Source organism: Haliaeetus albicilla, chromosome 3, assembly GCF_947461875.1.
Source record: "Haliaeetus albicilla chromosome 3, bHalAlb1.1, whole genome shotgun sequence".
NCBI lineage: Eukaryota > Metazoa > Chordata > Aves > Accipitriformes > Accipitridae > Haliaeetus > Haliaeetus albicilla.
Window position 1 is genome coordinate 71,473,922 of NC_091485.1, and position 27,353 is coordinate 71,501,274.

At 39.4% G+C, this 27,353-nt stretch overlaps 1 protein-coding gene across 1 annotated transcript in view; it reads right to left on the reverse strand.

Annotated features, from left to right (window-relative positions):
- The window catches only part of FAM135B (family with sequence similarity 135 member B), a 210,591-nt gene that overhangs the window by 132,028 nt on the left and 51,210 nt on the right, over positions 1-27,353 (reverse strand). The window contains exon 2 of the mRNA XM_069780111.1: positions 16,925-17,020. Within this exon, the coding sequence (XP_069636212.1) occupies positions 16,925-17,001 (77 nt within the window). The 5' untranslated portion in view covers positions 17,002-17,020. The remainder of the gene's footprint in view (positions 1-16,924; positions 17,021-27,353) is intronic.

Consider the following 27,353-nt stretch of genomic DNA (forward strand, 5'->3'; position numbering starts at 1 on the left):
GGTAAGGTTCCCTAGGCTGTTAGAGGTGTTTCTCCTACTGCCAGAAAGGTGAGAAGGAAATGCTGGTGGTCAGAATGGTGATGGCTGCTGTGAACAACCACCTACCAGCTACTGGTAGCTCCTGTGCCACACACTTTCACTCTTTTTTTTCTGGGGCTCTTCCATACACTGCCAGGAGCCTGTGGTAAAGCTAAGTCAGAAACGCTTCTTGAAATAGCATTTAACTGAGAAAATGTCTGTGTTGTAGATGTGTGCAGGTTCTCAGGAAACATCACACAAGTATGTTTTGCAATAAACTTGCAATTTAGGTTCAAAGTTTACATTTGAGTTGTATGGGGTTTTTGAGCACTTCAGAATGCAACAGAATAAGAATGATTTTCCATTTTTTAATTTAATAGTATGTTTAAAATAATTAAGAGCTTTATGATAATCCACCTTGTATTCTTTTCTGAGTCAGTTTACTTCCAGCTCCTGTAACAATGCGTTTAGAGATCAAAATGTCCCTGTTTGTATGTGATTCTTCACGGCGTAGTGAAAAACTCTTTGGTAGCAAAATGAAATATTCTGCCCTTGTATGTAAAGAAAAATATTTTTGTAATTGCAAATGTTGTGTATCTGTGGTGGGTTAACCTTGGCTAAGGGCCAAACTCCCACCCAGCTGTTCACTCAATCCTCGTCAACAGGACAGGGGGATAAAATAGGATGAAAAAGCTCATAGGTTGAGATAAGGACAGGAAGATCACTTACCAGTTACCGTCATGGGCAAAACAGACTCAATTTGGGGAAAATTAATTTAATTTATTGCCAATTAAAATACATTTCAGTAGTAAGAAAATAAGACAAACATTAAAACAATACCTGCTCCCTGCCCTTTTCCTAGGCCTTTGGCTTGGGAGGAAAAGGAGGAGCAATAAAGAAGGATGTGTCTCTTCCCATCCACTTTCCCCATTCCCACCTTTGCCGCTTCCCTCCCAACTCGTGTCCCCCGCGAGGGGTGGTGCAGGGGCTGGGGATGGGGGTTGTGGGTGTGACCAAATCAGTGCACCCCAAGGAAATCATCTTTCTCCTCCTCCCTTTCTCCTTATTTTCCTCATTTTTACTTTCTGCATCAGGTTTTCTTTCCTACTCTTTCTCAGGAAATGGGTCATCTCTATTTCTACCCACTCATTCCACAAAAATAAAACTAATTGCTAAATGTGGGATCTTACCCAAATTTACCTATTTTTCTCACTGAACTCTAAGCAGCACTGAAGGGACTTTTCCCTCTCTTCCAAGAAGGATTAATACCTCTTCTAAAAGTACACTTGGTGCTGACACAGGTCTGACGGCTCTAGAGATGGAAATCCCATTTTCTGCAGAATGGATTCAGCACTAAGAACTGCATCGCAACCTCTCTTCACAATGTTTTTGTCAATATGAGTCCTCTCTCCTTTACAGAAAATCTGTACAGGGAGGTGAAAAGAGTTTTCATTCCTAACTGCATCATGAATCTGTACACTCTACTAAAGCTCTGACCTCATTTTTGAGCTAATCCTAAAAATATTAATATTAATCATGTAAGGAATTACAAAAACTTGTGTTTCAGAGATTTTCTGCCAGGAGAAATTTTTCACAGAACACAAAATAGAACCAGAGCAGTTCTGAATAACACAGCAGTAGAGACAACTGATGCGTCCACCTAAGCTGCCACCAAATCCTGGAAGTGCCAAGAGTTTGTAGCCACTTAGCCTTACACCAGTAAAGTCTCCGAGCTGGTTGCTAATCTGCTCTTGGTATGAGGACTTATTTCTGAAACAGCTAGAAGTGAAACCCACACTTATCTTCCATCAGGATCCACAAATCAGATACTTTTCATACAGTCAAAGAATCATAGAATAGCCTAGGATGAAAGGGACATCAAAAGATCACCCAGCTCAGCCTTTCATGGGAAAGGGAGCCTGAATTAAATTATCTACCAGCCTGTCCAATCACATCTTGAAACCCTCCAGCAATGGGGACTCTACCATGTCCCTGTGGAAGTTGTTCCAGTGAATGATTGTTCTCACTGTAAAAATTTTCTTTCTTATACAGGGAAGAAACCTTTTCTGGTGTAAATTGTACCCATTGCCTGTTGTTTTCTCCATGTGGCTCCTCGTGAAGAGAGAGCCTCTGTCCTCCTTGTAGCAGCCCTTTAAGTACTGGAATACTGTGATGAGGTCTCCCCTGAGCCTGCTCTTCTCCAGGGACAGAAGACCTAACTCTTTCAGTTGTTCCTCGTAGGTCAGGTTCTCCAGCCCTGCTTTGATCACCTTCATGGCCCTCCTTTGGACCCTCTCCAGTCTGTCCATGTCTTTCTTGAATTGTGGGGACCAGAACTGGACACAGTACTCCAGCTGTGGCCTGACAAGTGCTGAGCAGGGTGGGTGGGTCACATCCCTATCTCTGCTAGTAATGTCCCGATGGATGCATCCCAAGATCCACTTTGTCTTTGCTGCTGCAGTGGCACACTGCTGACTCCCGTTTAGCTGGTTGTCCACCAGCACCCCCAGGTCCCTTTCAGCAAGGCTGTTCCCCAGCCACACAGGTCCTAGCCTGTACTGGGCTCTTTGGTTAGGTCATCCCAGGTGCAGGACTTTGCACTTGTCTTTGTTAAACCTCATACAGTTGTTGCTTGCCCGCTGTTCCAGCCTGTCCATGTCTCTCTGTAAGATGGCTCTCCCTTCTGATGTGTCCACTTTCCCTCCCAGCTTGGTGTCATTAGCAAACTTGGTGAGGGTGCTGTCAATCTGATAATTTATGGAGAAGTTGAATAAGTGTGGGGCCCAGTATGAATCCCTGGGGGAACCCACTTGTGACAGGATGCCAGCCTGAGTAAAAACCATCGATCACCACCCTCTGAGTACTGCCTGTTATCCAATTTCCTACCCACCTTGCAGACCACCCGTCCAGTCTCTATCTTGCCAGTTTGTCTAGGTGGAGGCTGTGGGAAACAGTGTTGAACACTTTGCTGAAGTTCAGTATCACATCTGCTCAGTCAAGGTCTGTGCAGACTCATTCCAGAGGAGAGAGTGCTGCTATACTTTTCTGCAGTTTTTCTGTAAGCTAAGTCAAACCATAGCTAGGTCCGGTTCCCTCCCATGTCTGAGATCATCTGCATCTTTTATCTTTTCTGTGCTTATCCATATGGTATTGTTTTCATTCCTGCTGAGGGTGTTCCTGTTTTCATCGAATAAAAATATCAATTGGATCTCAAATCAGCATTGTATATTAGGCAGTAGCAGAAGCAAGAATAAAAACTGAGGACTCCTCTGACATAAGTGAATTCACTGTGATGGAGCTACACATTCTTATTTCTCTAACCCTTTAACCTGTTTCAGAATACAGTGACTCACCTATCTTGTTCTGTCCACTCACTATGTATCAGATTTGTAAATTCCACTCTGGAAAGTGAAGCACCTAAACATTCGGTCTGATAACACCATCAGAATCAAGCCACTCTGGATCTGGATCTTCATGCCAGCATTTAAGATACTAATGACAGATATGTGAAATCTTTTATCAAACATATGAGATCCTGCAAAGGGAACCAGGACTCCTCAAACCCCTATCACAGGCAAGTCTAAAAAGAATCTCATATGGTGCCTGAATCTGTAAACTTGGTGTTTCATTATAGTGGAATAAATGTTAATTTCAACCAGATAATAATTCTGGCAGCAGCCTAATCTTAAGAGTATGGATAGGCATTGATGAAGTAATCCTAATCTGTTTATTCTTTCTCTCTCCAACCAAATCAATTGGCCACCTACCTTAGAGAATTGAAGCCTCACTGGCTCCCTTTAACTGTTTCCCTACCATCATTAATCATTGCCAGGACTTTCAGTGTATTGTGTACCTTGCTGGTACAGAGCTAGGAGAGAATCTTGTAAAATATAGGATGCCATCCGATACCAGGCTAATCTTTGGATTGGACCACCCTAAAAGAACACTGTCTATCAGCAGGTAACAAAAAGGCTTGACCATCAACTAAGTTCTGCAAAGTACAGAAGCAGTGCAATAGGTCAAGAATAACCCAGCTTTGCTTTCAAGGAGAGAAGCATTAGAAGCTGACAACAGGGGAAAATGTTAATGACTTCTTACTGGCAAGAAGATATAATAGAAAGGTAAAATTTCAGCCATCAGCTGAAAGACCATGGAAGTAATCTAGGTGCTACAAAAGTTTGAGTGAGATAACAGAATTTCTGTCATTGTTCATCAAAAATTATGGCAACGTTAACACAGGAAAGCAGAGTTAGCATGTAGGACATAAAAATTTGATATGATGATGCATATAGGGCTGTAGACAACAAACCTTGCAAGAGGAAACTATTTTCACACTGAAATACAATATTCTTTTGTGAAATACAGAGAACAAAGACAGATGTCCAAAAGGCATGAATGTTACATCCTTTGAGAGATCTCACCAACTCAACAAATAGACTGATATGGGTTTAGATAGGTGCCATTCTCATCAGTTAGAACATGTAACACAGTAAAATTGGGCACTGTCCCAGTGGGTCCTCACAGGGAAACACTGAGTTCTACATCACAGAGCACAGTGGAGGTAGAAAACACTTCAGAAAAAAGTTGGGTTTTTTCCCAGAAAAAAAGCTCAAATGGTAATTACAAGAATAGTACAATACAACTTTAAGATGAGAATTCAAGTGTTCCTAGAGCCAAAAGAGGCTGGATATTATTCAAATCAGTGCCATAAGGACAGATTATCTTATTGACTATAGAATTTGTGAAAAGTCATGGAAGTTAAAAGAGACAGCACTGCTACAAGAACTCAACTAAACCATGGAGCAGTGATTTCCAGAAACTTACATCATTTGCATGTTATCTGAAATAGCATACAATATATTTTGAATCACAGACTACTAGTACTCTTGATTGTTCTCCATCTTACTGGGATGCTACATCATCACAGACAGGACAAGTGAAGGAAGACAACACCAACATTCAACTTTTTCCAATAGCTCTTTTCTACTTGGAAAATGTTCTTAAAGCAAAATATTGGATCCAAAGTGCTACCACATCAATGAAAGACAGCTTTTTCTTGTTATCAGAAGGCACAGTACCATTGGTGAGATCTGCTAGAAGATCACACATATCCATACCCTTTTGCAAACACCAAGTCACAAACTAATGGGAAAGCTGGTTGCCTGTTGTGACTTACAATGCAATTTTAATTCAATTTTGAGCTGTAGCGTGTATCAGAGACCAAGGATTTTCAGAGAAACCCTGTGTAGAAATGGGTGTGACAGCTTTAAGTAAGGGAGCAAAAATTGTCAGAAGCTTAGGTTAGATAAAAAAAAATTCTAAGCTTTCAATGCTCACAGACCTCCTATCCACTTCATTCTCTGAAATATTTCCTACTGTTTTATTCTCCAAAAACTGCCAATGTATTTAGCCTTTCAATAACTCCATAAGGCAGGGAAGCAGAGGTGTATTTTCTTTATCTGAACACAGTTAGGGCAAGCCCTAAATAGGTTTATTCATCCCAAACTGGTAACTTGACCTACTGGCTTAAATGAAATCTGATCATTTAAGTATTGTGCCCATTGCCAAAAGTAAGAACTTTAGTCTAGTATGTCTTCCATTAAGGGATTTAACCTTCTTTCATTATGCAGTGGTTGAACAAACCAGGGCTGCTCTTATCTGAGAATCTTCACACCCAGTCACTTTCCTTAAGCTCTAGTAGGTCTATTGCATCAATTTATTTCTTTCCTCTGCTTCGCAAAGTTTATCTTGTGAGGAGGACATGTGAGTCCTGGCCATAACTAAACTGAGGAGAATACGTTAAACTGGTCAGCAAAAAAAACCACAAAATAAATTAAAAATCCATGGCTTCCTCAGCATTTTTGGTGTTCGCTGGTTGCAGACATCATTCCAAACATTCGCATTATAAACTGACTTTGCATTTGTTGCAGGACATCATTATAAAGATTTATCACACATAGCCAAACAGAAACAAGGGATTACTAAAGAACAGTTAATTTTTCAGCTGCATTTTATTTGTGAAACCTTTTCTTGGCAGATGTTACCCCCACAAATGAGTGAATGTTCTGAAGTAACAAAGTGGACATGGACTGATGGGAGAAATTGATCTGCGTTCGTTAATGTACTTTTGCTGCAGCAAGCACAGTAAGTAATTAAAGTGCTAAAAAAGATCTTCCCATCCAGACACACAATATACTGAACTCCATTAACGCAAGGACGAAGGCCAATTGTTTTTTCCATTGCATCTCAAGTGCACCTTGTCTGCAGTATACACACCATATAGTTTGATTGCACCCATAGAATTAAACTATCCAGTTACACAAACAGTTATTATCTCAAGGCAACTCTGAAGGATGAAGTGTCAAAAAAGAGTAATGATTTTGGGTTCCCAACATAAGCCATCTTAAAAGGATCTATCCAGAGATCGTGTACAGTTTTCCATTCTGAAAATGAGACTTTGGGATGTTTTAAGCTGAATACAAAAGTATCTGGAAAACAGAAGTCAGAGAGACTCTAGAACAAAATTTTCCCATGCACAATGATGTTTTCTACTAGCACAGCATCTGAGAATTTGTGATTGTACCCTGTTAAGAACAATATTCTGAGATATTATTACCACTCCAACGTTTGTAGATAATAGCTGATGAGCTAAAAGGCTGTTCAAGCCCACCTCAGGAAATTTCCCAAACTCATTACTTACTCCAACAAATAATAACAGTCATAGATCATTTGAGTTTGGAACAGTTATATTAAAATGCACCTTACAAAGCTGTGCTGAAGTGTGTGGACAGTATTGACAAGAGACAGGATTTCTTCAAATATAGGGCAGGGCAATAGGGCTGAACCACATCTCCTAGCCACTAGGCAGTGCTTCCTCTCTGAAAATGATGGGCATGGGGCACTAAATTAGGGACATAACAGTGAGAGAAATTACTGGTGTGTTTGTTCTCTTCAACCCTAATTTGCATGGCAGTGTGAAATGTTTCACATATAATTCCCAGCAATCATCAATACAGAGTTGAAACCAGGCATGTGCAATATCAGAGGGAAAATTCTGGACAACATGGATATTTAAAACAAACACATGTTGGAGAGCCCAGAAATGTTATATTAATTTGAGAGCTTATGAGAACTCCAAATGTCATCTTATCACTTCTCAACCCATATGGGCCAGATTCACCACTTGTTCTGCTCCCATTTGGTACCCATGTAGCACAACAAGAACTGGCTGAGTCATATGTCGAGAAAGAGTGTGCTCACTTTACTTCAGTCACCTTTCAAACATGGGATGGCAGCTGATTTTTCTTGGTCATGAACACTACAATGATATCAAGTCATTAAAACAACTTATTTAAAAGTACACATTGTACAACATTCAGCAAATTGGCCACTGTTTAGTCATAGGTATCAGGGAAAAAAAAGTTTAACTATAATCTAGTGAATCAAGACATTCACTTACTAGCTTTCTTTCTAATCCTAGTCTTGTTAGAGTTGTCTCAGTTTTTTCCCATCTGTAGACTATAAACAACTAGAACTTAAGGAAGACATTTTGAAGGCTCAGTAAAGGTTGTAATGTGATTTCTGATCCAAAGATAAAAGGCGTTGATACTTATGCAAAGCACAGTTTGGTATAGATACTCTGGCTACCCAGGTGGAAAGCTTTGGACACATCACGAAAATTCAGAAGTCAAGAAGTAAGGACACAGACAGAGAAGGCATTCTGCTTGCTCCTGGAAGACAAACATTAAAATATATCATACAGACAGTGCTAGCCAAAAGGAATGTCACGCAAACAGATGGGATCCACTCTCTTAGGAAATAAAATGCAAGGTGTGATGTTAGATTAAAATCTTGGGTAAAAAAATATAGTTAAAAAGAGAAGAAGAAACTAAAATGAAACTTCTGGGATTTAGCCAGCTTTTAATGCTCGTCAGTCATTAACCTGGAAGACAGCTCATTCTATCATCTATAACATTAAAAATTGACCATCTTAAGATTTTCTTCAAAGTTCTTGGTGTGCAATTGAGCAGTGCTTTGCCCATTTTTATGAATCCAATTCATAAAATAGAAATATTTTTACAAGCAGAGATCTTAAAGTATTATCCTCTGGAGTATCACAGAGTGGCTTTGATCACCCTTAAGAAAGTTAATTAAGTTTTAAGTTCAGCAAAGCAAAGGTTTTCAATTAATGGGCTAAACCCATGTCTTTGAGGTGAATTTCTAATTGAACCAATAGACTTTATACAGTAAGTGGTTGCTTTTCATTCCTGGGTCTCCTAGAGACAGCTGTGATCTTCATTGATGCACTCAGGTCTAACTGTTTTACCCTCTGCGTATTTGTGCTTAATGATATCACGAAGAATTGATGACACAAAGCCCATAAATTCTTAGAATCAGGTGGCATTAAGTGCAGCATTGAAAATTGGGGTCCTTCAGGATGTGACACATTTGTTGAGGAACTGGACACAATAACATCAAGACTTAAGGTGTGGAGCATTGCATATAGATGAGAAGCAGAACTTAATTTTATTTGTAAGCTGCATTTCTCAGCAAAAATAACTTTTTAATGTTAATCAAATAAATCTATTTTGTGCTGTAAGCTAAACAGCTAGACAAATTACTGGAGACCATGATGCTGACAATAAATCACTGAAACATAGTGTCTACTGCATGGGCTGAAACTGAGTGATGCAGATGGAAGCTGCACAGGGTTGTTTCGATGCCAAGGAAGGCTATGGTCACACTCATCCTAGAGTCAGGGAGTCATTCAGGCTGGAAGGGAACTTGGGCAGCCTCCAGCGCAATGCCTGTTCAAAGCAGAACCAATTATTGAATTTGGACCAAATTTCTCGGGGCCATATCCACTCAGGTCTTGAAAACTTCCAAGGATGGAGATATCCCAGACTCTCTGGACAGCAGATTCCAGAGATTGACTACCCTCATAGGATATTTTTTTTCCCCTCTTGCAACAGGAACTGTAGGAAGGGACCAGGTCTAGCTGTTCTCTCAACATCTTGTCCTATATTTAAAGACAAGATTTGCTGCTGGTGATTATGCCATGCTTCCTCTAGGGATATGCACAGTATGTAACAACATGATAACACATTCTGAACACAGATAACTTCATCTGCCTCAATTAGTTGCTGTTTGCAAAGTGCTTCAGAGAGGAAAAGAGGCAGAACTGCAAAGCCCCACAATCACCCTCACATAAAAACTTGGGCAATAACTTCCCAGTCCCAAAAAATTGCACACAATGAACACAGTGGGTTTTTGAAGCACCTCATAGTTATTTTATTACCAGAGATGCTCGTTCAGTAATTTCTGGCACCATCTCTTGTTTAGAATAATTGCACCGACACAATCTATGCTAGTATCATGTTTCTGGCTTGTTCTAGTTAAGTTCAGTGCTTTAAAAAATGTGTCACTTCACTTGTTCTTAAGTAAAAAAATGTTGCAGCACATACACATCTTTTCACAACCCTAAGGGCTTAGACTTTCTTCCCCTACACATACACACATGCTCAGAGCTGAGAGATTCCCAGCAGTAGACACAGGTCCATCTATAACTCTATGAATTAGGAACTGCAGTCAACATTTGAAGCATAGCTCCATGTAAATGTAAACCATGGTAGGTGAAATTTAAGCTACTTTCTGACATAATTCTCTCAGAAAGTCATCAAAGTAGCAATGTAAATGTCACTTGGATTGGGGTGATATTTGCTTTCCTTAAAGGAGTTAGTATCCAGATGTTAAGGGACAAAGGTTTATTTTTTGGTCAGCCAAACACAACAGTTAGCCAAGTTTGGGGTTTTCTTCTTCTTTTTTTTTTTTTTTTTTTTTTTAAATAAAAGGCTTGCAAGGAACACACTTCCTTTCCACTCTTTGCACTGATTAGCAACAAGGGATTGTTTAACAAGTGAATGTAACCTGGAGTTAATATTTTAAATATGTATTTTAAAACTAATAAATATGAAATTATTTTTGAAGCTTCGGGATACAACCTTCCATGTTTTTCATAGCAATCATGAGCATTAAAATATTAATTTTAAATAGTACAAGAGTTTCTTGTCTAATGCCTGACTCCAGGAAACACAGCTTTTTAAAAAAAGGGGTAGGACGTGCATCAAAAGCATAGATATTGCCAAAGGCTTAGCTACAATCTCTAGCATAGAAATCTCACTAGAAATGTCATTGATTAATATTAAATATCACAAAGAAGCTTTTTAGAGGCATGAGTTACAGAGGTGCATTGCTTGCCAGCTTCTAAATCAGAGAAGACACAATCCAACAAGCCAATGGTGAGACTTCCATTAATGTCAGGAGATTTGAAGAAGTCTATAGAAGCCTGATTAACATAAAATGGCACATTGCTTGAATTGATTTCCTCAGTGCTTAGCAGTCTTGAAAACTGAGGCTGGAAGAACAGTGAAACCCCTGTATTGTCTGAGATGTAGATGTTTGTATTATTTTATTCTGCTATAACAACCCATTGCTGACAAGATCATTTCAAAGTGTCCATTCTGCTATGGTGTTTTGTCTAAACATCCAAAATCTTATGGCCTTCTGTAGTTACAAACATTTACATAAACACACCAGCTGACAAGCTTTTTCTTTTTTAATCCCATTCTGTATAAGATTTTTATATGATACTCATCACTAATATCTGAGCAACCCTCAGTAGTGCTTCCACAGAGACCAATGTCTTTCATGTAACTTTCATATAACTTTTATTCTCTCCCCTTGGGTAGAAACTTGAGCAGTAGAGTGTTTTTTATTTTAACTTTATACTCTTTGCACATGCAAACACATTATTGTGTGCTCTTGTCAGAAATGTCAGGTCAGTTCTAAGATGCCTGACCCTTGGAGATGATCCCCTGTCCTGTAGGGGTTCACTGCACTACTCCAGTCAGGTCCCAGAGAAGGGATGATCCTTCATGAAGGTGCTTTTTCCATTTCTGACACAAAGTTCTACTTTGAAAAAAAAAAAATTAATTGCTGATCATCATGTTTAATCCTGAGCTTAAGACCCCTTGTCTAGAATCTGGCCACAGGCTCAAAGTACTCTGAAGACAGAAATTAAGTTATCCTCTGATTTCTACATCAGCTACCTATATGATCTGGTGTCCAATGTGCTCACAGTAGCCTGTGGGGCTGAGGAGACAGTGTGCAGCGTTTTGTAGCCAATCCCTCATGGTGACATTTCTGCAGCTCAGAAAAAGTGACATTAGGACAACAGAGCAAGAGAGTATATCCTATGAAAAGAGAGATAGTAGGTGTATCAGTCCTATCTGTTATGGTTATTATCAGCAAGCAGCCTAGTGACAGTACCAAGCTGTGGGCTAGACAGACCAGTTATGTGTATATATTTATATATGTATATTTTTCATCAAAGGATAGTAAGCCATACTCTAGAAGAAGCTGTCATCTAATTGCTAACTTGTGTCTTGCTTAGGTTCACCTCTCCTTTCTCTCTTGCTCACTGAACCATTGTAGTATGACACGCTTATATGCAACAGATGGATATGCATATTCTCTGCATAATGTCACTTGATTTTACCACCTCTGGTTAATTGTACAATCATCAATTATTACACAAAAGTGGCAGAAAAGACACAAAGGGAACTGGCCACAGTAGGTCACAGAAGAAGGAACTCCAGCAGGCAAGGCACGGTTTTCATCACTGTACACTGGCTGCATTTCAGATGGGACATGCTAAGGTTCTCTGCCACATCTAGCATGCAAAACATTGTCTCAGGTTCGCAAGTACTATCTATCCAGGCCCCTTATTTCTGAATCTAGATTGTACTAATTCTGTGATATTGCTTTGGTTAGCCAACCTATCACATGAGTTAGAGTTGGCCTTTAGCTCAGTTCTCTGTAAGTAAAGTGACACAGAACAGTTACCTAATGTATTTAGGGTAAGATAACTCAGAATATTGCTTATATGAAGGAGAAAGACAATTTCCAGATACAACAGTATCCTACTTTCCGCTTTTTTGATCATCAGTCAATGGAATTTGTTGAAATGCTGTTCTTCACCTGCAGAAGTGTCTCATATGTTAGGCTCCACTCTAGTTTCAATCTTTAAGCCTTACCACTGGCACTGAAGATCCCACCTCTCTTCGGTAGACAGAGGGTGCCTGAAAATTAAAAATGGCTACACTAACCAACCAAACGAGAGAATTGTCTTTACCAGCTGTCATGAAAATAACTCATCATACATGATTCTCCTGGACAGTTGCTACACTTTGGGACATTGATGTTTAGCTTACTGAACACCAGCTACTTTCACGAGTATGAGTTTGCGTTACACTGCTTTCAATCCTGTCAGTTCAGTGCAGCAGGTTCTCAACTGTCACTGCATGACCACATAGACAGTCATTGCCTTCTTACTCCTGAGCATTTTTATTTTATTTGTTTGTGGGTTGGGTTTTTTTGGGGGGGGGAAGGGGGGGGGGATCTGATGCTGCCTTAAAGTGAAGGTCTGTTCAAGAGTCACAGAAATAATGTCTTCATGCCAAGAAAAAAAGTCAGTTCTGTCAATACATCTGTTCCAAGGGACAGCACTCATTACTCCAGAAATGCATCACTTTAGCATGCCTATTAGCCCTCTTCTTTTTTGTTTTTCTTTCTTTTTTTGGGGGGGGCGGGGGGTCATTCATATTAAAAAGAATTCATGTATCATAAATGAACTAGGTAACTATTTTCAAAATGACACAGATTTACAGTCTAAAAGTGATTTGTATTTCATTACACATGGGAAATCTGAAGAAATGCATGTTGTTATGAACAAAGTAACAAGATTCGCATCTGTCTTAGACTTTCAAATGATGGGGTTGGGTTTTTTTGCACAGCCTGACACTGTACCTCAAAGACTCTGGGAAATAAGGTTTGAACCTCCGAATATGACGTGTATTTTCCAGGTATGCATCCTGACAAGAGTGACATGGTTGACTGCCGAACCTCAGTTTGCTGAGGAAAGGAGCTGCTGCATTTTCTCTCTGAAGGGATGATTTCATGACTAAGTACACTGAAATACTGTTGTCCATCTGGTAGGCAACAGGGATGTTTTGCCACATAAAGACTTAGTCTGTTAAGGCAGAAGAACCTGTTTTCAGCAGCTCTGAATGCTACTGATACTTGGTCTAATACCTGTAGGGTTTTGTAAATTCTGAGACCACTGATTTTTTCTGATCTTTCTCCAGGGCAATGTTGCACTCATTTTAGAAGAAGCTGGACTTCATTTTTGCACTTATTTTTAATCATCACCACCCCTTACACACATAAACCACCAGTGTAAGTGTTAGACACTTACAAATTGCAGCCTGGAATTTGAGGACCGAAAAGACTGATAAGGAGTTCATTCAGTCCTGTGATTGGTAACTAATGACTTACCTTGATCCTGGTTTTATAATACATCATCACCAGAATCCTAGCATTAAGTCACTATTTCACCTTCTTTTTGCCCTCTATTCCCTCACAGATTCAAAAAGTTACTTACCCTGTGAACACAGTAGGTTTGGGGTTGGGTTTTTTTCTGTCAAATAGATTTTGAAAAGCTTTAAGAAAAAAAGGTGCAGAAGGATTGCTTCTGACAGAACCAGACAAATCAATTAATTGATCTCTGGCAGTCGGGGATAATTTTATTTCCTACTCTATTAAGGAAAAATCAGAATGAGTTAGTTAATTTCACTAGAGAAAATATCTGTCACCAGTTATTAAGCAGCACATGATGGAAAGAATTAAGGACGGAAAAATTAAAAATTTTTTTTCGCCCAGAAATTTCATTACTTATTACCTAACCTTTAGAACTCTGGCATCAAACAGCATTGCAAATCCTTTGGTTTGACCAAAGAAAAGGTTCATTCTTCCCCTATAGCAGCACCTACAGCCTTTAACCTTTGATGTCTATAAATACTGACACTGTTATGTTTGTGCTTGAGAAGAAGATAAATTTAACACCAACTGAACAAAATAAACTACCTGCAACACATAATTTACTGATGACTGTTCTGTTATATATGGCAGAAGCATATAACCATAACAAATATTTGCAAAAAAAACCCCAAAACCCCTCATTACTTTTGTATGAGAGACTCTTTTCAATATTAACCATTCATACAGGTTAAGAAACGTGATTCAAATATCACAAGGTGTAATTCAGGTAGATTGAGGAGCTTCCATTTCTTGTGGGGAGGGAGAGGTGGCAACTGGCTGTGTGTGCATACAGAATTCAATATAGCTTCCAGTGCAATCAAAAATACAACAGGACCATTACTGAAGGCCTAACATTTCAAGGCACTTTGACCCTGTGGCTCATGGCCAGCAGATCATGTCCTTAATCAAGTTTGATTATTAACCATCACCTAACGGCTCCAGAAAGGCTGATTCTCCCTGGATTCTCTTGCTAAATCTTGTTGATTTATTCATTCCTTTATGCATGGAATGTTCTTCTCCAAAGGGCTCACTGTTGGCCCAGCCACAATCTCCCTAAAGGTACTGTGTGTAGAAGGACAGTTAGCCAAGACTAAGTGTTTTGGAAAATACCATCCTTATTTATGCACAGTTACACGGTTCCATATGTCAGTTAGGCAAACAGTAGCAGGACTTTTATGTATCTGTGGAGATACGTAATCAGGTTTTTGACTATGTTTTTTTATTTTGGTTTTGTACCAAAGTATTAAGAGGAAAAGTAGGTGACAAATTATTACTAATACTCTTCATTGTTGTTCTTGCGTTTGTTAAGACACACAGCATATTGGGTTCCCATAGAAGTTAGGATTCATTTCAGCTCTGCTGCTATCCTGATGGACAACGTTTCATAAATCACCATTCTGGCCTTCAGCAAGACAGAATGATATTGACTCAATTTACAAGGCACTCAAAGAAGAAAAAAACACTAGTTAAATAGGAAATTCCCATCATTATTACTTCTACCACCCTCTCATCTGAGAGACTGTATGTCAATCCAAGATATCCCAGGTGTCTATAGTGAATATCAACAATGGCAGTAGGGGAAAAAAATAAAAAGTGTGACCAAGTTAAAATGAAATTTGGCAAGCTCATCCACTCTTTTTCTTCACACTGTCATGCTACAGTGATAGGAGTGGCTGAGTAGATAAAGCCAGCCAGAGGATACTGATTGGCAAATGAGAAACACAATACAGGATTTTGTTGGAAATGCAAAGGTTAAAACTATGGAAGGAAAGAAAATGTAATACTATGCAGGATACATAGAAAGAAAAAATTACTGTAAACAAATTAATGCAGTATAACCTATAGTACCATGTGTTTGGAATATTAATCAGTAAAGCAAGGTAAGCACCAGTGGGGGAAAAAAGCAAGGGTAATTAGGAACTCATTAGTGTGACAGCAGAATATATTATCTGTGTTAGTGCTAGGTTTACCCCCACACCAGGGATTTGATCTAGCTGTCAAAGCCAAAGAAAACATTTTACGGAAATTATTGAATGCAAAAGCAGACGAATATGACAAAAACAGGCAGCTTGTCACACAGTAACATGAGAAGTGGGAAGATTCCTGGCTAACCTCTGAACGTCTTACTGTCTAAGTTCAAAAAAGTCGCTGAACCCACAGATGGGTGTGGATTTTCAATTGTGAGGAAAATCAAAGTCACTGATCACCAGAAGCCAAGAAAAAAATCTATAGCTAGGACTGTCTTCTAAGGTCATAAGGACCAGAATACACAGGAGACTTTTTTTACAACTCAGATAAACCAAACATGTCAAGCACAGAGGATTTTTCTTTTCGATATAACACAAGTACTTGGTATAGTCAGAATGCTTTCTAACATGAAGTTGGTGGATATTCACTTGGAGACATGAACAGAATGACAGATGCCAGCTGTTAAAACAAAATAGAGCCATGTTTCCTTCATTCTCGTTCACAGCATCTTTTCCATGTAGTTCATCACAGTAAAAACAAATAACAAAAAGCCTGTATACAGCTGGAAACAGCTCTACCTAATCTATCCCAATACCCGCAACAATTCCATGGTTTTCTTGCAGGAACTGGTGCTCAAGATGGACAAATCAGCTGTGAACCACCCCTGTGCCAAGCTAAGGCTTTAAAGAGAATATCTAGTGTTCTGTATACATCACTCTTCATAGAAGAAAGAAAATAATATTCTGCTAGACCCACTGTTGTCCATGAAGTACATTCTTTTGACCTATCTGGGTCTTCTTGTCTCCTTAGAAAGTGTTTCTTTATTTTATCTTTTCCATACTGAAAAACACCTGTGGGGTCCAACTTGCAAGCAGTAACAACTCACACTTGGTCAGGCTTCTCGAATCCCAGCCACCAGTTTGTTATAAAAACTATCAGGAGAAGTGGTGCAAAATAATAGGGGCAAAAGTTCAAGTAAACTAGAAGTTGTACGTGTTTTTTTAACTTACAGGGACATGAAAAAACAATAAGGCCATCAGAACTAGAGCTTTAGACAAACATGAATATTCATTTTCCATTCTGCAATGGTGGGATACAGCTAAATTTCATTAAAAGAATACAGTCATTAGACTTATGATCCTAAAATGAACATGTTTTCATTATACTTCAATGCAGCGATCATTTAGCACAGAGGCTAAAAACCAGTCCAGAAGCATTTAAAGCAGCTATTGTACTTATATCTGAACAGATGCTTAAAATAATTTGGAGCATTACAACATTGTATTACAAAAACAAGTCAGTCAGTCTGACTTTATAGTGAAAGTAATGTACATTGATCTTCCTTGACAGCAATGAAAGCCCAATGACATCCTTCCCTGCCCTGGAGATTGCATGAAATATAACTTGCATTTGGCAGAAAAGAACCTGTTTTGCAATTTAACTCTTTTCTGTAAACTATTCCTCTGTTACCAGCTGCAAATTAATGGAAACATCAACTCACCCTCTCTGGAAGAGGTCCACATTATGGAATTTGTGTAGCTCCACAGAAAACTCGACCGTTCCCTGGACCTCAGACATGATTTTTTCAGGTCATCACCTAAACAACACATATACAGAGGCATTATAAACATTTGAAGTATTTTACTTAACAAATCCATGAATGGATTACTACATTTTATTCAGCATCTTGGGGTTCGTGCAAAGTTGAAATTGCCTGAAATCAGCTGGAATCTTTCCAGTAACATCATTGGGCTCCATCTTCAGGAAGACTTGCTAAAAGCCAGATCAAAGCATTAATTAAGAGAGGTAAAAAGTCTAATTAAGCCTGAGGACAGAATAATAATATTATGGAAAGTATAAGTAGCAAAAAGTAAATAACATATTATGTGCAAGAATCTCAAAGCAAATTTTAATTAACTCTCTTGCTACTCTTGTATAGGAAATTGATTTTTTTCTTCCCGTTTTACCAAATGGCAGATATCCAGGGTCAGCACAGCTCATTTCTGTAAAAGCACAGGCCAAAGAGACAAAAACCCTAGACAGATGAGAGCAGAGTTCAGAATTCTCTTGCTTTTGACCCCTCCTATGACTTAACTAAAGCTGGAAGGGAAGCTTCTGAGGAAATATGAATAATTTAAAGATTAATCATGGAAGAGATTCTTCTAAGGAAAATGCTGACAATCAAAGCACCTAATAGACCACAACAGCCAGATAAAGATTTGGAAGCATTACAGCCATTTATAGATAATATCTCACACATTCAATGAATCATAGAATAATTCAGGTTGGAAGGGACCTCAGGAGGTCATACCTTACTCAAGGAAGCTTTGCGAACGTAAGTTTCCAAACCAGCCCTATTTAATACACTAGTGTAAACCCTTAACATTTCCCTAATTGTAGCAGAGGCAAGCCAAGGCCTTTTACAGCTTTAGGACAGATTCTGAATTTTCTATTTACCCTTTTCTCCTTGCAAGTCTATTTCTGGCAATCTGCAAGCTGTCTATAGCTTCATTGAGAAGCTAGAGATCAGATTTAACACATTCATAAGCATCATTTTGGTAGCTATTTGACAGCAGCCAAGTACAATCTATGAGGAAGACCCATGTAAAGGCTATTAATAATTCCCCTGTCTGAGACGTATGGGTCTTTAAGGGGGCATCTAGCTCAGACTGCAAAGTGAAGAATTTCTCCATATGTGCTAACCAGCAATTTGCATGGCACTCAAAGATTTGACCATTTCCTCCAGTGAAGCAGGAATTAAGAGAATTTTGATACATGAAGTCCTCAGATAAGCATTAGGCTGTAGCTTTCTGATAAGTCTCAGTGCTCACTCCTTATTAGTAATTTTCCAACTGTCTTATTACACTCATTATTTTAAACGATGTTTTCTTTCTGGCTATCCTCTCAAGCACTACCATTTTTCAAAAAGAGCTCTTTCCAGAGTTAAAAGGTTGTTGTTTTTTCATTCACCCTTCTCAAAAACTAACATTGCAGATGTTGACTTTGGAATGACAAGAATGGGACATAAGATGTAGACTTATATTACATATATTGCATACAACTGTGAGAAAGAAAAGAAGGACAATTGCTAAGCTACCCAGCTGATATACTTCCAAGGTAAGGAACTCTACATTAGGTCATGTCAGGCCATGACTTAGGAGCAGTGGAGGTAAACTCAAACACTATTACTTGACAAAGTACTATTCTTTTTTTTCTTTCCCCACCATTTCAACAGGAATGAGACTAATCCTTTCTCCTTTTGCCTTTCTACACAGCCTAAGGAGTTGTGTACTGTTTATAAGGCATGTATATCTCATATCCACCTGGTTATATGTTTGATAGTCTTGTCTGAGTGTACAGTATCAAAGCAAAGCAGACTCTGTGTGGGAAGCCAAGAGAAAACCATACAATACCACAAAGCAATACTCTGACAAGGTATTTAGCCTTGAGGAGAGTGCTAATTGGAAGAACTGCCTCTGGATAAATCTGCATGTTGTGCTGAGGCATATTTCCCCAGACAAAAAGCTCAGTATCAAAGGAAACTCCATGCTTTTGAAGACACCAGTTTAAAGAGGAGAGGTGTGAATGGATGGCCAGCCAGTCCAGACCAGCACTGATATTGTTAAAGACAGAAAGAATTACATGAAGCTAAGGTTAGCTAGGGTAAATGAAAAATTAAATACTTGGAAATACACGCACAGGTCTTCACTGTATTTACATTTTATTTCGCATGCTTTATACCTGTTCCTGTAACTGTATTTCCCTCACTGATCACCAGAATGAAAGAGCAAATAGCTACTATACCAGGTTGGACTTCCATCCACCCTACTGGCACATAAATCTACATCAGATGGCTACAGGGACTGAGCCCCCAGCAGCAGGGCCTGGTACTTCAGGGAACACCTGGCAAGTACTAAAAGTGGCCTCTGGTGCACTTCATCATCACGGCAATTAGTAAGGTTCAAAGAAAGCCTGCTCAGAGACATGGTGTCGCGGTTTAAGCCCAGCTGGTAACAAAGCACCACACAGCCCCTCACTCGCTCCCCACCACCATCCCCCCATCCCCACACCCCTGGCCATGGTGGGATGAGGAGAAAATATAAAGAAAGTCTTGTGGGTCAAGACAAGGACAGGGAGGGATCACTCACCAGTTATGGTCATGGGCAAAAGACAGGCTCAACTTGGGGAAGAAACAAAATCAATTTAATTTACTACCAATCAAATCAAAACAAGGATAATGAGAAGTAAACCCAAACCTTAGAACACCTCCCTCCCCCCCCGGCTCAACTCCACTCCCAGTTCTCTCTCCCTCCTCTCCCCGGTGGCGCAGGGGGTCAGGGAATGGGAGTTGGGGTCAGTTCCTCACGTGTTGTCTCTGCCGCTCCTTCCTCCTCAGGGGGAGGAGGACTCCTCACTCGTCCTCTGCTCCAACGTAGGGTCCCTCCCACAGGAGACAGTCCTTCATGAACTTCTCCAACATGAGTCCTACCCATGGGCCTCAGTCCTTGAGTCCCAGCCTGCCCCAGCATGGCCTTCCCCATGGAGCGGCGGCCATCTTGTGGGGCATCCATCCCCCTGCTCCGGCGTGGGCTCCTCTCTCCCCGGGCTGCAGGTGGCCATCTGCTCCCCCACTCCCCTCCGTGGGCTGGGGGGGGACAGCCTGCTGTCTGGTCTCACCAGGGGCTGCGGGGGCATCCCCTCCTCCCCACCTTCCTCACTGACCTTGGGATCTACAGAGGGGTTCCTCTCACATTCCACTCCCCCACTCACTGCAGGTTCCCCTCTTAAATCTGTTCTGCCACAGGTGTTACCACTGTCACTGATGGTCTCAACTATGGCCAGAGGTGGGTCCGACTTAGAGCCGGGGAAGTTTCTAGCAGCTTCTCACAGGAGACACCCCTGCAGCCCCCTCCCCTGCTACCAAAAAACCCCACCACACTAATCCATAACACATGGGCATCATGCTTTAATGAAAGAAGCTATGAAATTTGACAAAACAGCTGTGGGCACCCCCTGGATCAAGAAAACACAGGTGCTTAAAATGATACACTAATTTTTCTCTGCTGTACCAGGTGCCTGCTTAAAGCAACCAGGGCTTGTAAAGGACCTCTGACCACCCCTTATTCACTGATCACTACGTGGGACAACCTTAGTTTATAAATAGAGGAGTAGTCGGTAAAAATAATACTGAAGTGAAGGATGCCATTACATCAGCATTGTAAACACAGTAGGGAATATTGCCAGCACTGAAGTATCATCAATTTATCTAATAAGCAGTTTAAAGAAAAATATAGAGGTGATTCTTGGGAGGGTTTTAGCACATTGTTTTTTCTAAAATGTCTGGGTTGAAGTCAAACTCTTGGTATTTTCCAGAAGACAACTGAAGACAGCACTAGTAAATATCAATGTAAAGCTACTAAAGCAACATGGGAATTGTTTTGGTCATATGCTTCTGTAAAAGCAGTCCCCATGATCACTGTCATCACTCCAAAGCACTGGATTGCTTCATAAGGTGCTGTCCTGCATGCACTGCTGTTATGAGTCAGGTCACCACTTTGACAGTTTGTCCTTCCAACCAGAGTTGGTGTCCTCGCAAGAGACAGTCACCTTCAATTGTCATTCTACTTGTAGCAAAGAGACACTAACTGAAAATCAGAATCCTTCATACAAATGAAGCTCTATGAAAATATATATTTTTAAAGATTGGAGACTGTCTCACTTGCATTTTTAAAGAAAGGCTTGATTTTACTCCCCACATCTCCATTGTTGTCAGCGGAGATACCTTCTGGTTTGGAGACTGTTCAACATATGATACTGGTCAAACCGCGATAACTTTGTTCATCTTTATCTTCCATTGCTCTCTGCAGTCTTTTCGACTCACAGTTTTTGTGCTAATGACATTTTACAGATACAGTCAACTGACTGAGCCCTCTGACAGCAGGTGATTAGTTGGTTAGGTACCACACACACAACTGTTAAACAACCTGAAGCTAAAAACAAGTCTGACAATTCCCTGCTGAGATAGCAATCAGCATCAACCCAACCAAAGGGAGTAGAGGAAAGTGAGATGGGGACAGAGCAAGGTGGAAATAAGGAGAGGACACTGCATACTTAGACAGTCCACAAACTTTCTATCATTTGTGCAATTATATCTGAGTGAAAAATAAACCAAGACATTTTTTTAGTGCTTTCACCATTCTTGTCCGTCTCCATCACAGACGCCAGGAAAAAAAACCTAAACCACAAAACACCAAGGACAAAAGGACAAAACCGTGTGATAAAGGGCAATGACTCATAAACCTAGAAACACTCATGTAGGAGAATAAAGCTGCCTCTCAGGAAACAGCACGTACTATCTCCAGTATAGCACCACTGTCCTCACTGCTTTAAAGCATCTTTTATTTTCTTGTGAATTTCTTCAGAAGCTGGAGTTTGTTGCAAGCCGGGTATTTTTATTTGTTTATTTCTTTATTTATTAAGAATTTCTTGATTAAGTGTCTAGAATAAAGTCACCGTGAGATAACCTTATTCTTCTCTCCACAAATGCCTTCACCCACTGTAAAATTCTAAGTAAGGAACAGAGGAACACAGTAGAAGGAGGATGATAAACACACACAAAAAAAAATGCTCTGAGACTAAAGAATTAAGAGAACTGCACTGATTATACCAAGTCTCTTTTTTGTTTGTTTTTTTTCTTTATTAATTAAATTACTCCAATGTTCACCTTCATGCAGCTGAATTGGATTCCAGTTCTTATGGCAGTGATTGCATCTCAATAACCTTTTCTGAGCATACATTAATTGCTTGAGTCAAAGCAGTCACTGATGTCAGTAAGTCCTTTCACTACAACATTGTCATTAACTGTTCTCCAATTTAAAGAACCTGCCATATTTTTCTGCCAGCACATCAGTAAAATGGGAGAGGTGAGGTCTTCAACAAAACAATGATTTCAAAAGTTAACACCTCATTTTGTTAAAACTAATCAAGCCAGTAATTGTCTTCTAAGATTTTGGGTGATGGCAAGAAATCTCCTTTACACTTTTAAAAGGAGCCAATCTAAATACAATATTAAAGATACACAGAAATGACAAGGCTTCTTTAGCAAAACTATTAAATAAGTTGTTACAATATTTTATATTTTAGCCTTTCTCAGTATAAATTGTTGACATAACAGGGCCTAGAGCCTGAATCTCCCATGAGTAATATATTTTTAGACTATTCTAGGGTAGAGGTGGCATTGAATTTTATTCAGAATACCTCTTCTTTTCCTAAACCGGTTTTGTTTGTTTTCCCAGTGCTGCTGAGGCTAAAGAATTAGTGGAATATAAACTTTTTACTTGAATTATTAAGAAACTTCTTACTTGAATTATTAAGAAACTTCTTACCTGAATTATTTAGAAACTTCCTTTTTCCTGAGACACGTGTCAACCCTGAGGAAACCACCTAAGATTATGGGTTTACTTCAGCAAAATGATTCAAGCATGGGTTTATGTCCCTTTGACTTGTTTAATTAGAGCTTTCATCTTATAATAACACAGTGAACAAGCTAGAACATTTATCCTGAGTCATGGAAAACCAAGGAAGTATGTGATCCCTCAAGACTCACCTTTTGCCACAGCTTTAACAGTAATGAAAAGCTCTGCCTAGTATCCAGTTTCTCATATTCAAGTACAAGAATTTCAACAGATTGATAAATCAAAATGTCTACACTCAGGGGAAAACAGATATCATCTCACTCAATATTTGGCCTCACTCAACAGTATGTAATGAAGTTGAAAGCAAGAAATATATGCAATAAAATTTGCATAGAAGATGCACATACACAATTATGGTTGGACTTGATGATCTTAAAGGTCTTTTCTAACCTAAATGATTCTATGATTTAGAAGTCAGCCAGAAGGCTTGTTAGTTTATTTCCTAAATGCACTTACAAAATCCACAGCTTTCAGGTCACTTCTTGTTTGTGATTTTTCTGTTTTAATACGTATTACCATTTAAGACTTCAGTCTCAGGTCTTCTTCAGAAATCATGTTATTCTTAGCCGTGAGAAACCTTCTAATGCTCTGTCTAGCCACGGAAGTATCAGAGATTACTTTGTAAGATCTCCAGTCTTTACAACCACCTGACATTACCCAGTATAGTTCACAGAATGAGATAGTATCACAGCACAAGATAGCAATAATCCCTTGCAGCTATTTTTCCTGAGGTTTTTACATTTCCAGTCTGTTGTAATCCTTTGAATTTTTTCTTCAATATGCAAGCCAAAGTAAAGACTTGTGATACAGGTAAAAAAAAATGCAAGACACTTAGTCTTATTCAATCATATCTATTAAACATGGGTTTTTTCCACAGCATAAGCATTTAGCCTAGTTCAAAAGGTTAAAGACTAATTTGTTTATTATAGTCTAATGAGCTAACTCAATTTGGATGCAAGCCCTGATAATAATCTTCCAATATTAAAAAAAAAAGGTTTGCTGTTTAATATTCCCAGGAAAATCAATATCCACAAAATTGTCAAATGCATTAGACATATGTTCATAAAGAATACAACACCATGAATCACTTTTTCCCAAGGTTCCTTGATTGCTACGGCCAAAATGTTATGAGTTAGAGAAACAGAAGACAAATAATAAATGATCCTTTGAAAAATTACTCATAATTCAAAGAGTATTCAGAGTGGAGCAAATAAGAAAGGACTTGGTTTATTTTACATAATTTTTTTTTACACTTACAAACTCCACTGTGCTTTGTCTTTTGCCAGCACAACTGGAATTCACAAAGTACCAGTGATACCTAATTCACTAGGGGTAGATACCCATTCAACCTCCAGCAACAAAATTAGCGTTATGAGTAAAACCACTTACACCTCACAGTTGAGAACCTTCACTCTAGATAATAGCTTCAAATATATGGTACACATAGTCATTGGTGAAAACAGTGTACCTATTGGATCCAAAGAAATTCACTTAGGAAAACAAAGCAACAACTTCAATTCCTCTCACATTCTGTTTGTGGGACCAATCCACACTGGAGAATTTGCAGAGGTCACCAAATCCGAGAAGGCTGAGAAGCAATGGTCTAGATTATGCCCTTCATAGACTGGTCATTTCAAGGGTATTTAGATGGAGGAATAAATCTACTAGGGAAAAAAACAAATATACCAGGTTGTGTCAGAGGATTTGTAGGGCAGAACTGAACGAGGGCCAGAATAAATGTCAGGTGCCAGTAGGCTGCTCTTATGAGATATAAAGCCTTTGAGCTATTAGGCAGGATTAAATGTGAACACAGCTGTGCAAATTTAGGTCAGATCACTCAAAAAAAAAAAAAAAAAGAATGAAGAGCAACCTCGATTTGTCCTCTGTTAGCACGTGCCTGTCAGGACACCAGTTCCGAGTTCAGCTCCGCACAAATCACTATCTGCTTACACCAGTTAATAATAACCTGTTGTTGGTATTGTGCACAAAATGTAACAGCAGGGAAAATTCAGACAGAAGAGGAGGGAGAGCAAAACAGAAGGAAAAAGGAGATAATACAAACTTTCACTTGGACTAGCTTCCCACTGCTACATAATCCTCTCTTCTTCACACTTTCCCTACCCCTTCCTTCCCCAACTTTTATTTCTTCTTTATGACCTTGAAAAGAAAAAGAAGTTTTAAAATTTTATGCACAACTGTGAGCTAAAACTCCAGACTCCTGAGAACACCATCATCTTCAGTCTTCAGCAGTTTGTGTGTCTTATTCCCATGGTTCACCTGAATCTTTTTTTCTGATATTCCCACTGTCAGTCTTAGAAACACAAATTGCATCAAAAAGCAGCAAGTTATTTAAAGCCTATTTAGGACACTCAGACAGAATTATCCATCGTTCTCACATGTGACTTTGCTCCCCTCACCAATAAAAGGAGCTATATTCTTCTCAGTCTGGGCTTTTTTGTTGGTTTGTACAGGAAATTAGAGCCCTTCGGGACACGGACTATAGATTATTTTCCTGTGCCCCACAATATTTATTTTTTTTTTAAATTCTACTCAAGTTCATACCTGACTGATCTCCAAACTCCATGGACATAGGTCTATACTAAGTCCTTGGGAATACATCAGGATGTTTGACCTCATTCAAATCTTTAGCAACACCTAAAGATCAATTCTATCTGTCTTCTGAATAGGCCACATCTGGATGTGACAGCAAGTTGACGAGATCCTCCTTGGAAAAATTCCAGCATCAGGTGCTGTAGAGCTGGAGAGGACATGTAAGAAGATGGATGAGATGCATCCTCTTGCAAGAGCCATGTGGCTGCCTGATGAACAAGTAAAGGAGCTATCTGCTTTTGAACACAAACTGTCACATCAATAGAGACATCACCAAAGAATCCAAGTAGATAACAGAGGGACTTGAACATCACCATGATGCTACTAACTAGTGACAGCTAATGAACTAGTGACAGCTAAGACAGTGAAAGGCTAATGTTTTATATATTTTTTGGCATTGTTCTGACTGCATTTCCATTTCTGGTCATGAAAAATTTCATGGTACTGTCTAACTGTGCTGTAAACTCAGCTGTCCTTCTCAGATTTTAAATGCTTAGATTGCATTTTGCCTGATCAAATTCACTACAGAGTTTCACTTGGACAAGTTATAGTCTCCTTCAGATGTTCTGAGGACACTGTAAGTAAGCACATAGTTTATATTAATCACACTGATTTTCCTTGTTTGTGAAAAATTTGAAGCACAGACACTTGCCCATGAAATTCATCTCACTAACTAGAAATGCCTTCATATGTGTGAGGTGTTTATAGTCACACTGTAATAAAGATACCTGTGACCATTGACACCTACTTTTGTGCTGACTACCAAGGGATCTGAAGGCAACTTGCTCAGGTGTAGACATATAAGCCAAGTCCACATCTAGTTAGATGAATGTCATTCACAGCAAAATTGCACATTTAAACAGGATTTTGAGTGTGCCTTCAGAATCACACATGAAAGGGGTGGGAGAGGCAGAATGTGTGTGTCTCTATAGATACTATTGCCTTATATGTGTTTAAAAAGGATAAAGGAAAAAAACAAGCAAATACTCAATGATACAACATTTTGCCTTTTTTTTTTGCCCTAAAATATTTTGCCTTTCATGATACAGATGTAGACATCTAGCTGGAATCAACAGTCAGAGTATCACTAGATTGAAAGGTGTTCAGCACTTAGAAGATAGGAAATGCCAAAGTTAAGGTTGGCCGTGGAGTCTGCGTTCTCTCTTTATTTAATGCACATGCATCATGTTATGATCAGACACTGATCTACAAAACCACGTCTGTCTCTTGCAGTGTTCAGGACAGACAAGTTCTGGGAATGAATCTGGACTTTTTAAAAGAGTTTCTTCCCTTTTTCAGCTTTAAGAAGCTGTGTTATAAGGGAGATAAGGGATCCTAAGAAAAAAGAGAGGACTCTGCTGATTCAAGAAAATATGTGCATATTTAGCAAGTCAGGTTCTCTGATGTCTTGATTGCTTGATCCAAGTTTTGAGCAAGCTAAAAGCTCTTAACACAGCCCTTTTTATTTAATAAAATTCTCTGAAATTGCTAACAAAGTAAACATAATCAGCAGCTGCATTAAGGTTTCATGTGGAATCAGTGAAGCTATTGATGCTGGTAAGGAGGTGTTGAACTGTGTGTTTGCAGCGCTGGGCCAAAAGAGAAGAGCACAGCAAGCAGCATCATACTCTCACACACTGGGCAAGATGAGAGCTCAGAGCATTGAAAGCCTGGCAAGCAGTTGTGGGTTCGATTATTACCACCAAAAATACAGGCTGGGACAGTGAGGGAAGAAGATAAGGATGTTGGCGAGACAACTTGACAGAGATAGATGGTCAGAGCAGCATCAGCAGAACTAGGGTCTTGGTACTACTGGAAGAGGGAATATCTGCAATACTGAAATTA